Source organism: Eretmochelys imbricata, chromosome 24 (genome assembly GCF_965152235.1).
Source record: "Eretmochelys imbricata isolate rEreImb1 chromosome 24, rEreImb1.hap1, whole genome shotgun sequence".
Taxonomy (NCBI): Eukaryota; Metazoa; Chordata; order Testudines; family Cheloniidae; genus Eretmochelys; species Eretmochelys imbricata.
The window spans coordinates 3,816,499-3,834,453 of record NC_135595.1 but is presented as its reverse complement, the minus strand read 5'-3'; the positions used below and the strand labels follow the sequence as shown (position 1 = coordinate 3,834,453).

Sequence of the window (17,955 nt, the reverse complement as noted above, 5' to 3'; positions counted from 1 at the left end):
GGCAACCTGTTACATTCCAGCCTGTGGAAGAAAAGGACGGGGTCCCTCCCCCCTTTTCTTTTTAAAGTGTTGGTTTGTTTTCCCCAATGCAGCCAGCGAGATCCACGTGGAGGGGCTGCCTTCCATTTACACTCCTCTTTGCCACCAGCCAGGCATGAATTAGAGCCACCCCCTTCCCGCTTTGGGGCCCCTTCACGCTTGCACGGGGCCTCGTGGTCAATGAGAATCAGGCCTGGCGTGTCGGGGAAGGGCGGACAGCCGGACAGCCGGCCGACAGACAAAGAACAGCCCGCTCTCACTCAAGCGGTTCGCTTTGGAGGGGGACGGTGGCGACGATAACATGGAATTCGGCGCAGCACAGTGACCTGAATTCGAATTGACACCTAGGCCCCTGGCAGCGTCAAGGGGGCTTAAATTGGGTGTAAATTACAGTCACACTCGCTTTAAGGCCTCTTTGCCCAGCCGGAGCCAGGAAAAGGGAACTTAGCACAAACGAGAACGTGGCTCGGGGTTTCTGGGTTGGATTCTCCCTTGCCCAGCGGCTGTTTACACCAGCGTACAGTCAGGGCAAACTGCTCCTTCTTCTGATCCACACTGCTGCTGTACCCCAGGCCGAACTGTCTGGGCAAGGAGCGTACGCTACCTATGCTGGGAAACGTGGAGGGTTATGTTCATAGGAGACAAAATGAAGCACGGCTGCACGCCACACCACGCTGTGCTGACAAAAGGCGAGCTTTGCAAGAACTAGTACAGAACCAGCCGGAGGGCTAGGTAGGGGGACCAGATATAGGGACAGTCCTGATATTTGGGGCTTTTTTTTATATGGGCTCCTATTACCCCCCACCCCCTGTCCTCATTTTTCACACTTGCTATCTGGTCATCCTAGGACTAGGAGAGATCCCGTGGCTGAGGCTGAAAGAACTAGGTTGTATCTGTCTGACCCACGCACCCCAGTTCTGCATTGTTATGGTTGGCCGAGCTGGGGGAGAGGGGGATGGTTTTCCCAACCTGCCAAAAATGGTCCCATCCTGAATTGGGACGAAAAGTCAAAATCGTTAAACTGTTCATGCTCTGAAAAGACATTCAGCTTGGGCTGATCCAAACGTTTTGTTTGGATCATTTTGAAACGTTTGTTTCGGGCTTTTCAACCATTTTCTGCTTTAAATTTAAAAAAATCCATATGGGAAGGAACTGACATTTCAAAACAGACCACCATTTCGAATGGGGAAACCCCGGATTTTCCATGTGGACAGTGTTTCACTAACTTCCAAGCTTTGTGGAGTAAAAAACCTCCCCTTTCCCGTGAAAAGTTTCGGTTTCAACAAATCTGCATTTTCTGGCCAAACCAATCCATCCATCAATCCATCCATCAATCCCAACCAGGTCTGGTGTTTGGGATGCTGCCGCTGACAGAAAATGCAGCTTCGGGAGCAGGTCTTAAACTGCTTTAACTGAATTGTGTTTTTTCTTTTTAAATCATGCAATTGTGCCGGTCGCCCTACTCACTAGACCATGCTGCCCTTGCCGAGAACTTGCTTGGGCAGTCGCCTGCCCTTCTCAGGAAGCGGGCAGGACTGGACCCTCGGAACAGTGGCGGGGCAAATCTGAGGTGGGGGGCTGCTTTCTCAAGGCTGCCTCTCCCCCCCTTTTCCTTTCCCGCTCACCCACGTTTTTCCAGGCAGCTAGGTGACAGACTCTGCCTGCCCTGCGCTGGCCCAGCAATCGCTCCCATGTCTTCCTTTGGCTCACATTTCTCTCCCTCCCCATGCCCCCCATCCCAGCCTCCACGCACCCAGGCTGCAACCTGAGGGGCCTCTGGCTGCAGGGCCTGGCCCAGAGCCCCTCAAACTAACAGCAATCTGCTGATTTCAGGGGGGGTTTGGATCAAGTGTGTGGGTGGATCCCTGTTAGCTGCAGCCGCAGTAGTAGATCCCTTATCTTCTGTGAGCTGCAGCCTGTAGAGGGAGACATGACAGCAGAGAAGGCGGATCTATTACACCTCACCTCTTTCCCCCCAGCCACTTTCCTCTCCTCCTTTTCCTCCATCCCTTCTTCTGGCCTTCCCACTGTTCTCCCGCCCACTCTCCACTCAGAGCAGGAGGTTATGAAAATGAGCCGTGTGCCCAGGAGACTGTAATTATCTGCTAAGTGTGAAAGCCAGAGTGATTAATTAAGAGATAATAAAAAGAAAAGGAGGCTAGAGAGGGAATAACGGATGCTTTGATGATAAAACCTGAGGTAAGGCAAGCAATTAGGGGGATCTTTATGGAGAGTTAGCTATAATCCCTGAGTTACCAGCACCAAACGCCAGGCAGTGGGGAGTGGGGGGCCACATGTCGCTTCCTACGGGGACGCAGCCACGGCTCCGGGCGGTGTGTATCCATGTGCAAGGGGGCACAAACGAGTGTGCAAATGGGGATGGCCTGTAGAAGAGCCCCCAGGCATGTCCCTTTATGTTTGTAAAGTCACATGCGTGTCCTTAGGTGGGCGTGTCCCATGAGGGCCCCTGTGAGGGCATGTGTGTACCCATGTGGGACACAGGACACCTGGGTTCCAGTCCATCCTCTGAATCAGGAAGAGCAGGACTTGAACCTCGGTCCCACCCATCTCATGTGAGTGTCCAACTGCCAGGCTCTTGGCTGCCCGATGGTCGGTCTTTTTCTCCCTCCGGCTTTTCATGAACGATTCCAAAAGGTCCTGGGAAATTCTTCAAAAACTGCAGCATTTTTATGTGATGGAAAACCGTTTCCCAGACAGCTCTGCTCCTGGGTTTTACTACCAGCTCCAGGTGGGAATGTGGGCTCGTGGTTACAGCACGGGGCGCCAGAGGAAGGTTCCCAGGTTCTAGTATTGGCTCTGCCACTGAGTCACTGGGTGACCTTGGGCAAGACACTTCCACCCTCCCTGTGCCTCAGTTTCCCCATCTGTAAATATTTACCCAGCTTCTGGGTAAATTCGCTAATGGTTGCAAAGGGCTTTGATCTCCCCGGCTGGCAGGCGCCAGAGAAGGGCAAAGCATTATTAATATTTAACGGCATCCACCCCGCCGGCTTTCTGCCTGTTCCTGCGCTGGGTGGCACAGCTGTATGTGCGGGGGGTAGGAAGGGGGCAGGGGGAGCCTGGGGAATCTCACCGCAAGCTGGGGAAGTGAAGTGGATTGAGAGCTGCTAGCTCCCAGGGCACCTCCTCACACCCGGCTGATCGGCCACGCCCACGCCGCGTGTTGCTCTGCCCTGACCTCATCGTTCGCCCGCGCTTCCTCCCTTGATGTGCCCGGGGATAACGATATGTGATGCTACATGGATTTCTACTCTGGGAAAGTCACGTTTCCCCAGGCCTTGGCCCGGGGGGGAACCTGCTAGTGCCACTCACAACCTGACAGGGGCCTCTGGGCCCAGCGCTTCTACTCCCCCACCACTGCTTCCCACCGCCCCCGTGCCTTGCACGGCAGGCCTGCTGATGCCCCCGGCTTGCTAGCTGCTTCCCCGCCGGGCTGCATGGTGCATTGAGCCGGCGGTGACTTTTTGCTGCACGACAATCTCGATCTCCCTGGGTGCAACCCAGGGAATAAGCTGGGACAACCGGGCAGCAACAGGGGGCTTGATTTGGAGGGAACAGGGAAGGGACCCCAAAGCTGCTAACTCCACTGCTCTCTGTTCGCTGCATCCCCCACCTCCGCGTTGGAATTCAGCCTCCAGAACAAGGGAGATGCGCCAGAACCCAGGAATCCGGGCTCCTCTGCTGACACCCATTATCCAGCTGGGGCAGGATTTAGGTGACAACAGGCACTGCAGGCTGGGAGCTAGAGCCAGACAGGATCACAGGGGCAGTCTGCATCCAGCAGCCTCAGCAAAGCATCACCTTTGTATTCACCACACAGCCCAGCCCTGTCCCTTCCAGAGAGAGACGTTCCACAGGGCCAAGGCCCCTGGAACTCCTAAGGGGCCGGCCTTTGTTCTGAGCTCCCCTCGCAAATGGCTCCAGGGCTCAGGCCTGCTATAATGCCAATCACCCCCTGCGTTCACTGCAGAATCGGGGCAAGGACTCTGGGTCTCTTAGGAGGTTGGAGCTCTTTGCCTGGCGGGCTGTCCTAGCAATTCCCACCTTTGCTTAGCCAGGACTCCCCCGTAATGGTATCAGCAAGTCTATGCTGATAAGAAGTCTAGCACCGGAGCTAGCGGGGACTCTCCCCTAGCTGGTAGCACTATAGGGCTTATGACACAAAGGGGGACATTTCTGATTCCTTCCCACAGAGGGTGGCGCACGCACAACACACACAAACACACACTTCATCACAATTGGTCCCCTTTCTACTGATGAAACTCAGTCTCCAAGGTGACTTTGTTTCTTTCCCAGCCCTCTCAGCCAAAAGGAATCGTAGGAGGAGACCATAGCCCTGCAGGAGAAGCTGCAAAGCCACCCGCTGGATGCCCCAAGCAAGCCAATGGGCCGGAGCGATAGCCTAGGAGCGCAAGCTAGAGGGCAAGCCCAGGCAAACACACGCCCCAGCCCAGGGAGGCGAGCGCAAGGGAGGAGGACTGGGGGAACAAGAGGTCGAGTGACAGAACCCTGCCAGGGAAGCGAGCGAGCAAGAGCACTGGGCCAGGGGAGCGAGCGAAGGCTGGAGCCCCCGAACTCACCCTTGCTGCCAGGAACTACAGTGGCCTCACCCTGGAGAGCTGGCTGGCTCCAACCCCCCCCCCCCCCCGCCACCCCAGGATTGAAGCCCTTTAATCCCAGTGTGCCCTGTGGGTCTCACTCAGGGTCCCAATTTCCTCAATGGCTTTGAGTGCAGGGGCTGGGGAGGGCTGAGTGCTGGGGATCTGGGTAGGAAGGGAGGCTCCCTGGGATATTAAAATGGGCAGGAGAGCAAGAAATCTCTGACTCAAGGAATTTGCTGGGTCAGCCCCCACATAGCCACGGTGACACGCTGTCCATTAGCGCTAATCCTCCCTTCCAGAACAGGGTCAGCACGGAGCCATCCTTGCTGCTCCGAGTCCCCCCGTTTTCGCCTGCCACTTCCGAGCCACCAGTCTGTTCCCCAGCGAAAGGCTCGCTGCAGCAGAAGGGGGCCATTGTACCTGGTGTCCGGCCTCCTGTGCCCTATGGCAGCGGAAGCCCTGGAGTGAGGGCAATCTCACGACCACAGTGTGCTTTGCAAAGTATGCACTGAATGCTGGGATCGCTTCCCCCACCACTGAAAGGCAGCCACCTCTCTGGTAAGATGCATCAGCTGTTTAACAGCACAAAGCAACGCTGTCCAGGGATCAATCACCCAGCCTGAAAGACAGCCACCTCTGGGGTTGAGCACAGCTGCTATTTAAAAGCACGAAGCAATGCTGCTTGTGGATCGCTCTCCCACCATTGAAATGCAGCCACCTCTGGTGTGGAGCGCAGCAGCGATTTCACAGCCATGCAAGAATGGTGGAGGGTGAACAATCAACTTGTGCCTTGACACATGAGGGTGGAGGACCCTTTTAATTGCCTCCTCGCTATTGGAACTGCCTGAGGGCCTGATTCTCAGTCACACTAAGGCCCCTTCATGCAGCTCTGGCAGGCTAAAATATATTAGTTCCACCCACTTTAATGGCCCTTTCCTGCCATACTGGTGTAAGGGGGCATGGGAACCAGTGTGTCCAATCAGAGAAGAAAAGGCCCTGATGGGTCCAGTCTCCCCTAGCTGAAGAAGGATCCTTCCGTATGCTATAACCTCCAGCTACGTGTTCGAAGTGCCCTGAACGACAGGTTACAGATGGGGAAACTGGGCACGGGGCGGGGGGAAGTGACTTGCCCAAGGTCACCCAGCAAGTCAGTGGCAGAGCTGCAAACAGGTCTCCAGACTCCCAATTTAGGGGCCCTATCCACTAAATCACACTGTCTCCTACCTAGACTAAGCTGTTTTAGGGTTCAACCCTGCTCCCATTGAAATCAATGGCATAATCTGCATTGGCTGGAATGGTGCAACATTGCTCATTTGCACCAGTGCAAAGATGGTGCAAAACCCTAGTGTGCTGGGGGGAGCAGCGTTTCCCTGCTGCATACGATTGTGCAAGAGGATCAGGCTAGGCTGTGTTTGTTGGAATCCAAAGAGCCCATTAACTGGACTTGGCTTGTTCAGAGGGCCAGTGTGGTAGCCCAAGGTTTGGGGCTGGCCGAGAGCTGTCGGGCTGAAGGCCCCACTGTCCTGAGGAACTGGGCAGGGAGCTAACACCATGTACTTGCTCTGCTCTGCAGCAGGAGCAGGGCTGACCCCAGGGAGTCCTGACCAAAGATCTGCAGCAGGATCTGCAAACCCTATAGAAGCCCTGGAGCTTGGGGTGGCGGGGGAGGGAAGCAGCCCATAGGGAGAGAGCTGGGGACTGGGGTGTTGCCAGCAGGGGGGCAGGCAACAGCTTCAGGGTGGAAACCCTGTGGACCTCGGAGGTTCCATGGTCGGGTGTCTTCAATCCCAGAGCAGGGGGAATCTTGCCCCTTTCAGCCCAGTTTTGCTTGAGGGAGGCTGGGATTTTTCACTCGGCTTGTTGGAACGCAAAGGGAACCGAACGGAGCACAGCTCTAGGGAGTGTGGGGAGAGGGTGGCAGCAGGCAGTGGGGGCTGCTTGGAGGTGGCCCTCTAGTGGCTACCCACAGAGAGGATAAGAGGCCTGCTACCACTGCTAGCTGAGGGAGCGCATCCTTAACTCAAACGGGCAAGCCCTGTGTTTTTGGAGTCTGAGGCTGAGGGCTCTAAGCCTGCCCTCCCGGGAGTGCGGGAGAATTGTCTCTGTTGCAAGTGGATTTTGTTACCAACGACTGCTGGCTTTCCTACCCAAGAGTCACTTGCAACCAGGGTGCTGGGCCCAGCTGGATTGAGCAGCCCGGTGGAGTGTGCGACAGGCAGCGCCCAGCGTCAGGCTCAGCAGAGCTACCGTTGGTGCCCTGCCGCCCAGGGTGATGGGTCGCCGGAGTTTTGCGTGGTTCTCCCTGCACCCAGCCGCAGATGATGAGGTTACGGCACGAAAAGCCCCTCAAGGTGGGGGTGGGGGGAGCCGTGGAGCCAGCTGTGCTGAGCTGTGTGCTGACAGGTGTCAGGTGCAATCAAAATAAATAACCCTCTCGCCAGGCGGCGGAATGAAAGGGGCGGCGTAGATCCCTGGGGGGCAGTGAGTGGGTGGCTGGTTCAAAGGCGCGTTAGTGATAGGGAAACGCAGCTGAGCTCCCTTGTTGTCGTCCCCCCCCCCCCCACACACACACAATGCATCAGCACATCTTGCTGGCTCCACCTTGCACCCCAGCCCTTAAACCTCTGAGCACAGCCAGTCCCGGACGGCGGGGGCTGCTCTCCTGGGAGGGGGCTGTCCCAGAGCTGGATCAGGATGCCCTCCAGCTCTGGGGAAGTTTGGAGCTGAATCCAAGAAGGGGGAACCCCGTTAAGACTTGCCTAGAGAGCTCTAGGGTTTGGACCCAGATTGCAGGGTCTCTCTTTTCCTACTGCCCACTGATATTATCATGGATGGGCCCAATGCCCATTGAACCCAGGGACAGTTTGTATTTGTAGTGAGACACGGGCCTGAGCTGCTGAAACGGAGCAGGGCGGATGAAGCTAGGTCCCATCGCTCACTTCCCCAAGCAGAGGGATCCTCACAGAAGTGCTTGTCTGGCCAGCCCTGCCTTTCATCTCCCCCAGGCTCCACTAACCCGGCTTTGCTCTGCCACTGCCCGGCCTGTCTGGGGCCTGCCTGGAGTCCGGCTTGCGCCTGGTTTCTGGAGGGACTTCCCCTTTCCCAGCCACTTCCATGTGACCCCCCAACGCGCACGCCCCGACTGCCCCTACCGTCCCCCTCACAAGGGTCTGGGGATCTGGGCTTTGCCACCTCTGCACAAGGCAGCATAGCCTAGTGGACAGGTGCTCATCTGGGTCCCAGAAAACCTGGGTCTATTCCCAGCTATGCCACTGATCTGCTGGGTGACCCGGGGCAAGTCACCTCCCCTCCCTGGGCTGTAAGTGCTTCAAGGCAGGTAGGGGCTGGTAACACAGCCCTCCCTCCCCCCCCCGACCCCGGTTTCACTTGCGGGGGTGCTGCAGCTGTATAAATCGGACCAGCCTGCCCGCGCTGCATGGGAATAGCCGCAGTAAATACAGGGCTCTCGTCTTGTGGAGACAGACCCTGGTGAATCGGGGCCGGCAGATCCTCCCCAGGGAACCCAGCCCTCCTGCAGTCCCCCCGTTTCCCTCCTGCTGCTCTCAGAGGCTAGGACTGCCTAGCCGCATGCCTGCAGCTGATGGAATTGATCTGGAAAGGCAGACGGGCCCGTGGTTCCAGCAGGGTGGCATGTCACATTTGCACCGGGGCGGGGGGAGACAGGGTCAGCCGCAGAGGGGGAGGAGAAGAGGCTGCTGCGGGGTGGAAATCAGAGACACGGGGGTTAAATTCCAGACCAGCCAGCAGAACAGAGCTGGAGTCCCCTGCCGTGGATCAGTTCAGGTTATTGGGGCTGGACAGGACAGCAGGAAGCTATAAACCAGCCCTGTTGCCGCACAGAGGACAAGACAAGGGGATCAAACCCTTCGCCCTCTTCTTCTGCTGCGTTGGGCAGAGTGATGCGGGGTTGTGGAGCTGAATAGCGATGTCCTGGTGGCAGGGGGGCCGGGGAACAGCCCAGCCAGCCCCTGCCATGCCGCCAGGAGATGGAGAGATGGGAACGTTTGCAGCCCGTGTGCCCCATAAGTGGGCCACCCCAGGGAGAGGGGCTGGGCTGTGGGGCATCGCTCTTCCCGCAGCACCAGGAAATCCACACTGAGCATGACACGATGCCCCTTTAACCCTCACACGGCCAGCAGGCTGAGAGCAGGCTGGGACGACGGGACTATGGAGAGAGAGAGCAGACAGACAGACACGCACGGAGTCAGCGACCTAGTGAGGTGACAGCAATGGTTAGCCACCTATTCCCCCCCGACCCCGCCGCCGCATTGTATTCCTCCAGTCCCTAAAGACTTCGACCGTCGGGGTGGGGTGGGGCTCTCCCCCCTCAACCCTGTGCTGGCTCCCACCCTGGATAAGGGAAGCCACTTGCCCCAGCACAGAGTTTGCCCTATAAACCCCCCTGACCTCCCGATGCCTTGGCCGAGCTGCGATGCTGGCTGCTCCCCCCAGCTGCCCCGTCGGGCCGGCAGGCCGGGCTTTGTGAGGCCCCTGGGGGCCAGGGAGGCTGGCAGAGAAGTGGCACAGAGCAGGCAGCAGCCGGCATGCGTGGGTGAGTGAGGGGGGCTGCTGGGTGCCGAGTTTTTACACAGCATTCATCAATCTGCAGTCAAACCACTATTACTGCCCGCGCATCGCTCACAATATTTACCTGCCGCTCGCCGGGGGCGTCCGGCATGGGGGGAAGGGAGCCGGCAATGCAGCAGCCATGCACACGGGGGGCTGAGACCGAGACCTGCCCGAGCTCTCTGCAGGCATGGAGTCTGCACAGGTCTGGAAAGCAAGTCCTGCCAGCTCCTTAGCTGATTCCCCGGGGGGAGATGATCTATCCGCACATCTGCCCCACTGTCTGTCCGTCCAGCCTCACCCCCACTCTATGTCCATCCATCCTCCATACGCACCCACACCCCTCTGTCCATCCATCCATCCATCCATCTGCACCCCCACCCCCTGTCCATCCATCCATCCATCCATCCATCCATCCATCCATCCATCCATCCATCCATCCATCCATCCTCACCCCCAGCCCTCTGTCCATCCATCCCCATAAATGCCCCTCTATCTACCAACATATATAGATTCTTATATTGCCCTCAGCACTGTAATATCTGATCCACCCCCATATATACCCCTTTAACTATCCATTCCTAGGAACACCCCTCCATTTATCCAGCCAGCCAGTCAACCATCCCCCTCCATCCATCGCAATACACCCTACCCCATAGATACCCCACTTCTAACCATCCAGCCATCCACCCCCACACATGTGTATCTAATCTATCTATCTATCTATCTACCTATCTATCTATTCCTCTATACACCCCTCTATCTCCATACACCCCGTCTGTCTATCTATCTATCTATACGGACTGAATATTGAAAATATTATTCACCTGTAATATACTCACTAGCTGATTAAAAGAGTTAGCTGAATAAATAACGAGATAAATAGAATTTATTCACCTTTCTTTCTTTCTTTCTTTCTTTCTTTCTTTCTTTCTTTCTTTCTTTCTTTCTTTCTTTCTTTCTTTCTTTCTCTCTCTCTCTCTCTCTCTCTCACTCACTCACTCACTCACTATCGGTGGCCAAGGATCTATCCTGGTATGTTCCAGTCCTAGCGATTCTGTCCTAATTGAGGCCAGTGATGGCTCCCTGGTCCTCGCTATGGGAAGCCAGGTCTGGGGTCATGAAGGATGGGATGGGGATTAAAGGCACAGGAACATGTCTGTTCATTGGGGCTGGAGGAGAAGGCAAACGCTACGCTGAATGGGAGTGTGACCTCTTTGTAACCTTTCCCTTCTCAGGTGTCTCTGGCAGGGGATCACAAACCTTGACTAAGACCTCACAGCCGCTCTGAGGTGGGTTTATCACCGAGGTGGGTTTATCACCGTTTCACAGATGGCCCAGAAACAGGGGGAGGCCGCCCGACAAATGCAAGGAAAGCAGGCCAGACAGACACATAGCAAAGCAGAAAAGGGACCCAGGAGTCCTGACACCTAGACCACCCTGCACTACCCACTAGACCACTCCCTTCCCAGAGCTGGGGATAGAACCCAGGCGTCCTGACTCCCCCCCCCGCACACTGGGTTGCAAGATGTGAAGTGCCTGAGTGGCGACACATGACAAGGGATCTGTGACCAGTTTACTATAGCTCACCCTGTTGCATGGAGCGAGCCATCCGGTGTCAGGACTCCCTCTTCCTTCTGTCTAGCTGCCTTCTGAGGTGCAGGATCAAAGCATTTTATGTGTGTGTTTCTGTTAGGGGGAGGGATTTGGGAAGCACATTCCCCCCCCCTCCCGATATTTCCAGGCAGTATGAAGAACACTCCCACCCTCTACCTCCCCATAAACCCGCTCCTTACAAAACAGTACCCTAGCCACTTCCCACCCCCCACGGGTTGACACCCCCCACCTCCCGAAGCACACACTTCTCTTGATTAGCTGTAGTTTTTGCTGTTGCAATTTTGCTGCTCTTCCCTGAAAGGAAGGGAAAGAGGGGGGGAAAAATCCCACACAGAGAGAAAGGGATAAAGAATCACCCGGAAAATGAATAAATATTTCAATTTGAGGCACAATCACAGCGAGTGATTGAAATGGGGGGAAGAATAATGGGTTTCATTTAGATAAGATACAGAAAATTATTTAGTGAGAAATGAAGAATGATGAAACCCATTCAACATCTTTGTGTGTCTGTGTGTGTGTGTGTGAGCTCAAACCACATGAATGGCACAGATCCCCCCCTCCTTCCCGCCCCAATACTCCAGCATGTTTCCCCCCACCCCCTTTCTCCATCTATCAAGCTCATTTATATATATCTCCTTCGGGGAGGGGGATCACAGTTTTCCCAACCACTCTTCAACCCCCAATCCCTGCTCCGTTTCTCCCTGATAACAACCCTGAAGGAAAACCCCTCCTGCCCCAGACCAACCCATCCAAACAGCTTCCGAAGGAGGAGGGAGTGGGCAAGAGAAAGAAACTTACAAGAATCCCCATGCACACCCCACAAACCCTGGAAAAATAACACAGGTGCTCCCCTGGTGTCATGCAGAGCAGTGGGGAACAAAGGGAAAAATGGTAATGGGGGGGCAGAGGAGTGTTTATTCGAAAGGGAATCAAAACAGATCCCCAAGCCTCCTCTTTCCCAGAATCCTGCTTCCTAAATCACCAGCCCTGCTTAGCTGTTCACCTCCCGGAGGGGGATTCTTCCCCAAGCAGGGATTTAAGCCACCCTCTGGATCAAATCCTCTGCAGGAGTAAATCAGATTCAGCCCATTTGCCCCCCTCACGCTGGTTTCCAAGAGTTAGATTTATAGAAAGGGAAATATTTCTGCTCACTCTCTCTCTCTCCTGCAAACACCTGCCCCCACCCCAACACCACCTTCCCTCCAATTAAATCCACATGTCACAGTTTGGGGGGCGGGGGAACTGTAGCTTTTGTTCCTTCAATTTAAGTAAAGACCCATGGCGGTTCTCGGAGTCTTGCAAGGAGGGGTGGAGGATGAGATGTATTTATCCTGCCCTCCCCTCCCCCCCCCCTCGATCTTTCAGTGTAAGAGGCTTTTTTCCCCCTTTAAACCCCTGTTTGTCTCATTTTCTTCCCAGCGTCTTAGCAACGCTCCCCCACAAACCCCCCCCCTTTAAATGAAAGCTGTAGCAGTAGGGACCTGCAAGCATTGGAGGCCTCAGTATCCAGAGCACAGGGATGCTGGCAGGGCAAGGGTCCTTTGCAAACTGGCCCCTCCAGGCACTCCGTCCCCTGGTGGGGGGAACTCCTCCAGCCCCGCACTGGAGTTCAGGCTCCCATGCCCCCTTCGGTGAAGGCTATTTCACCCCAAGAAGAGGTGGTGTACCCGCAACACAGACCCCCAGAACCAGCCAACTCATTTGCCCCATGGGCCCGCCAAGCAGCCAGCAGCAGGGAAGGAGGCAGCCTGGCCAGCTTTGCCTTTAAGCGACTCGCCTGGAACTTGGGGAAAGCAGAGCCCAGTCACTGCCTGCCTTCTGGCCCTTGGGCAAGTCTCTCTAGGCCTCAGTTTGCTCCCTCTGTAAATGGGCCTAAGGGTCTTGCTCTATTCGGACTGTGAGCGCTTCGGGCAGGGACCGTCTCTCCTGGCTCTGAGCAGCGCCTGGCACAACCGGCCCGCTGGGTGGGAGCACTCGACAAACAGCAATAATGCCTCCTGGGCAAGATCAGAACAGGGGACATGGTCCAGGGCCCGCCGCCCCCCACCCACCCTGGCAGGGCTTGGATTTCTTATTTTCCAGTGGGAGCCCGGGGCCCCTCCACTGTCTGCAAGGAAGGACCAGGCCTGAATCTTCTAGCTCTACAGGTCCCTGCGACCAGCTAGATAAACAACCCCCAGCAGCCTTATCAGCCAGAAATCTCCAGGCTCAGGCATTCCTGGGGGAGCTGAGACATCTGCAGAAGGAGGCGGAGTTGCTTCTTTAGCCTAGGGAATCTTTCCCTTTCCGCCACTACCTCAACCCCCCCCCCCCGCCCCCCAGCTCCTCTGCCCCACACACAACCCTGCTCCTGGGGAGAGATCCCGCTGGCATCTCGCTTGGAGTCACAGACAAGACACCAACTCCCCCCTTTTCCCCTTTGCTGCGACATCAGCACAAGGCAGCCCAGGAAGGGTCCCCATCCGGATCGGGGAGGGGGGCACGCGGGACTCCAATCCAGCTAGTCCCCCCCCACCCCCCCGCAAACCACCGCTGGCTCCCCCCAAGTGGGCAAAGAGCAGGATTTAACGCCAACTCCCCAGACACGAGCTCTCCCTTCCCTGGAATGCTCCTTCCAGCAGGAGAGCCCCAGCTGTTCCCCAGCCAGCGGTTCGGCCTGGTCGCCGCTCCCCAGCGTGTGCGGGGGGGATTCCCGGGGAAGCAGCGCCCTCCCTGCACCCCACAGAACTTGCACAAACAGGGTTCGGACCCCCCCCCCCCGCGCCACCCCCTTTATAACTTGAAATCGCAGCCTCTCCCCTGCCCTTCCCCCCACATTCCCCTGTCCCGCTCTCTCCTCCCCCTTCCTTGGCATCCGCGCGACTTCTCCTTTCTGCCATTCCTCCCTTTCTTCCTTCACTTTCCCCCCTTCAGCCTTCCGGGCGCCCCCCCCCCCCCCGTTCTTTTTGCCACAAACTTTTCTCTGGGCAACACAAATACATAAATATAGGGCAGCAGCAAAACAAGGCTACCCACCAGGGTTATACCGGGGGGGGGCAGGACTGGAAGCGGCTCCCCCTTCCCCCCAGCTTTGGATCCAAGATGCAATTCCCCCTCGATTTCCCATGAAAGAAGCGGGGCGGGGGGGGGGGGGAGCTACCGACCTCCCCCCCCGGGAGTGTGGGGGGGAAACAATCAGGAGCCATTCCAGCGAAGCCACTCAAGTTACACCAGGATCAGGCCCCGCTAGCTGCGTTTGCAGAAGGAATTGGGGGGGGGTTTAGTGGGGTGGGGGGGGTTAGTGGGGTTGGGGGGAATCTTTCCCTATCGCCCCCTGCCCCCGCTCCTTCTGCCCTCGCCCATCCTCCCACGAACAACTTGCAAACTCGCTCCCCCCCCAACCCCCCGCGCGGACACAAAAGAGGTGGGGGGCGCGGAGCCCCCCCCTTACCTTGGCACTGAGTGTCAGCCAGAATCACAACCCAGAGCAGAAAGAGCCGCAGATTCCGCATGCTCCTGCCTTTGGCCCGGGCGCTGGGGGGCAGGGGGGGGAATCGGGGGGTCCGGCGGGCGGGGTGGGGGGGTCTCTCGCCTTCTCCGCGCCCTGCCCGGCTTCAGCGCCGCCGCCAAACCATTTCCACGGCTCCGGCGCAAGGGGCCCCTCCGGCTGGCTCGCTCCGGGCTCGCTCGCACCCGCGCTGGCTGGCGCTCCGGAGCGGCGGGGCTGGCTGCAGCGAGGGGATGGAGCGAGACGGGGAAGGAGCCACTGGGAGCGAGCGGGGGAGGGGGCCGAGGAGCTGGCCGGGCCTGGGGGGCGGGGGGTGGGGGGCTCTCAGAACAACCCACCCAGCAACTTGGGCCAAGTTGGGGGTGGGATTGTGGACGGAGGCAGAGGGTGATGGACTGGGGTGGGGGGGTCCTGGACATGGGGGAGGGGATCATAGAAGTGTGGGGGTATTTTTTGACATGGGGGGCAGAGGAAGAGGGTGATTGACTTGGGGGGGGGGGTCCTGGACATGGGGAGGGAGTTTTTGACATGGGGAGGGGATCATAGGTGTGGGGGTATTTTTTACATGGGGGCAGATTCTGGGCAGAGGCACAGAGGGTAATGGACTGGGGTGGGGGGATCCTGGACATGGGGGAGGGGATCATAGGTGTGGGGGTATTTTTTCCATGGGGGGCAGATTCTGGGCAGAGGCAGAGGGTGATTGACTTGAGGGGGTCCTGGACATGGGGAGGGAGTTTTTGACATGGGGGAGGAGATCATAGAGGTGGGGGTTATTTTTGACATTGGGGGGAGATTCTGGGCAGAGTCAGAGGGTGATTGACTTGGGGGAGAATCCAGGATATGGGCAGGAAATTCTTGACATGGGGTAGGGGATCACAGAAGTGTGTGTGTGTGTGGGGGGGGTATTTTTTGACATGGGGGGCAGATGACAGAGGATAACTGACGTTTTTTTGGGGGGAATGCTGGTCAGGGGAGGGAATTCTTGACATGGGGGGGGAGTTGTTTGAACAAGGGGCAGAGTCTGGACAGAGACAGAAGATGTTGCAGCGGGAGGGAAGATCCTGGATTGGGGGGGATCCTAAAGGGAGGGGGAATCCTGCAAATGGGATGGGGTGGGCAGAACTTGGGCAGGGAGTGGGATCCCTGATGCAGAGGTGGGATCTTTGAGAAGAGGGGTTAATCCTGCAAGTGGGGGATCCTGGACGGATGGGGGGAATCTTTGAATCAGCAAGGGGGATCCTTGATGGGGGGGTCTTTGATGGGGTAGGGGAGGGGATCGTGGATGTGTGTTGGGGGGATTCTTAACAGAGGGGAAGTGTGTGTGTGTGGGGGGGGGGAATCCTGGACATGGGGGTTAGGGAATTCTGCACTGAGGGGTGGGAAGAAGAGGAGATGGGGGGGGCGATGTCAGACTTTCATCTTAGCTCAGCCAGCCCCTCCCCTGCTCTGTGTTTTTAAAGGGACAGGATGCCCCTTTGCCCTCATTTCATTTTGGCTGTGAGTGCCCAGGACACACACAGACAAGGAGAGCAGGGAGCTACTGTCTTTTATTGGACCAACCTCTGGTGGGGGGAGAGAGAAGCTTTGCAGCCACACAGAGCTCTTCTTCGGGGCTGGGAAAGGTGCCCTCCCCCAGCAAGGTGTTTAGCATAAGGGTAGAGTGGCCCATTAACACCTCTGCAGAGACACATGGAGACAGGAGTAAAGTCTGTGTCTGCATCTGATGAAGTGAGCTGTAGCTCACGAAAGCTCATGCTCAAATAAATTCGTTAGTCTCTAAGGTGCCACAAGTACTCCTTTTCTTTTTGCGAATACAGACTAACACGGCTGTTACTCTGAAACCTGTCTGTCCTTGGGTACTTCCGCAAAAGCCCCCCACAGCTGGGGGCTATATCATTAATGGGACCCGCCATTCCCATCCGGCCTGGGGACAAACACGCTCTTCCCCTGTTGCTGAGCCGTCCAGCCTGATCAAACTCAAAGCTCCCCCAGGCCTTCCCAAACTCAAGCCCAGCCTTCTCTCATTATCCAGACAGTTCTGTTCACTTTTCCTTCTTGCATTTTTTTTACCCTCTTCTCTCCTCCCCCCCGAAACTATAGAAGCCCAAACTAAAGGCTCTGAATATCAGGGGCTTGAAAAATCTTTTTGCCTGTAAGCTCCCAGGGAGTGGGAAGTTTTCCATTGGGATCAGAGAGGCCCATCTAGTTAGGCAGAATCTCATCTTTTTTTAAAAAAAAATTACACGTCTAGCCCTTATGTTTGTAAAGAAAACTTTCCAGATGTGAGCCAGTGGAGTGCCCTCTGCCTGAGTCTGAAGGCAGGCAGCTTCCCACCCCTGTGGCAAGGGAAATTGACCAGACTCTGGTGAGTTTCACAGCTGTTATGAGAGTGTGATGGGTGTGAGAGGGGGAGGGGAGGCTGGAGATCTCAGTTAGTGAACTGGGTTGCACCTTGCCTGCTTGCTGCCATTTCCCTGGGCTGGAACCCAGAGGAGTGGAGGGGTCTGGCTTCTCCTCCCAGCTCTCAGGAAAGGGGGTGCAAAGCCCCCTAGCATAAGGATCTAAGGACTCTTGAAAGCCCTAGGACCACAGGATGTAAGAACCACAGGGCCCGACCCAGGGCTGGAGACCTGATGTAAGGACACTGGACTCTGGTTTGTCAGACTCTCTGTTACCTCCGGGAGTTGCAGGGGGGACTGTAAGTGACCTGGCCGGAGGGCTGAGTAGAAGTGAAGCCCCACAGGGCCTGAGCATCTACCAGCAGTGGGGTGCCAGATGAGGACATTTTGCTATGTCACAAAGCCCCTCCAGGGGCCATGCGGGTGGGGAGTCTACAAGAGAAGGGGAGTGACTTTTTGTGGTTACTGGAATGCAGCTCTCGACTCCTTTCTTGGCTCTGCTGTGGTTTTCCTGGTGGCCTTGGGGAAGTCGTATCTTTCTGTGCCTCAGTTTCTCCATCTATAAAATGGGAATCCTGTTACTCCCTTGGTTGGTCTTGGCTACTTAGATGGACTGGGCTCTTCAAGGCCTGAGGAAACTCTCATTATGTGCGTAGAGTATCTGGCATAAGGGGTTCCTGAGCTAACCTGGGGCCTAAAGCTGCAGTAATAGAGCCGTGAAACTGACACGTCAGGGCCCTTCTCTCATTTGGGTTCGACAGAGGCCTGCTGCTCAGCGGTTTCCATTTGTTTAGACTGGGAGCCTGTGTGATTCCACTCAGGTGGGCCAGCTCAGTGCTCACCTGCTGGTGCTTTGAAGCTGTCAGTGACCTACAAGCTGGATTGTGTTCCTCTCTCTTTTATGCTGCGACGGGTGTGGGTTTAGATGATTGGGAATGTTGCTGGGGATCGTCTTTCACTTGCCTAATAAAATAGAAGGCTTAAAACAACAAAGTTTGAGTAACGTTTTTCCCAGCAGCCTTCTCGGTGACACTGGGATCATTCCCTTTTCAGCCATCAAACCAGCACTCTGGGAGGCAGTGTTGCCTAATGGATAGGGACTCAGGTGCCTGGGTTCTATTCCCACACCCCTTTTCTGGGCCTTTGCTTCCCCTTCCTCTCTCTGGCTATTTAGATTGTAAGGGCTTTGGGGCAGGGACTGTCT

At 56.4% G+C, this 17,955-nt stretch overlaps 1 protein-coding gene across 2 annotated transcripts in view; it reads right to left on the bottom strand.

The window, feature by feature from the left end:
• The window catches only part of KIRREL1 (kirre like nephrin family adhesion molecule 1), an 88,559-nt gene extending 74,172 nt beyond the window's left edge, over nt 1-14,387 (bottom strand). For both annotated transcript variants that reach the window (XM_077840987.1, XM_077840988.1), the window contains exon 1: nt 14,296-14,387. In XM_077840987.1, the coding sequence (XP_077697113.1) occupies nt 14,296-14,356 (61 nt within the window). In that variant the 5' untranslated portion in view covers nt 14,357-14,387. The remainder of the gene's footprint in view (nt 1-14,295) is intronic.
• Between the last annotated feature and the right edge of the window lie 3,568 nt (nt 14,388-17,955).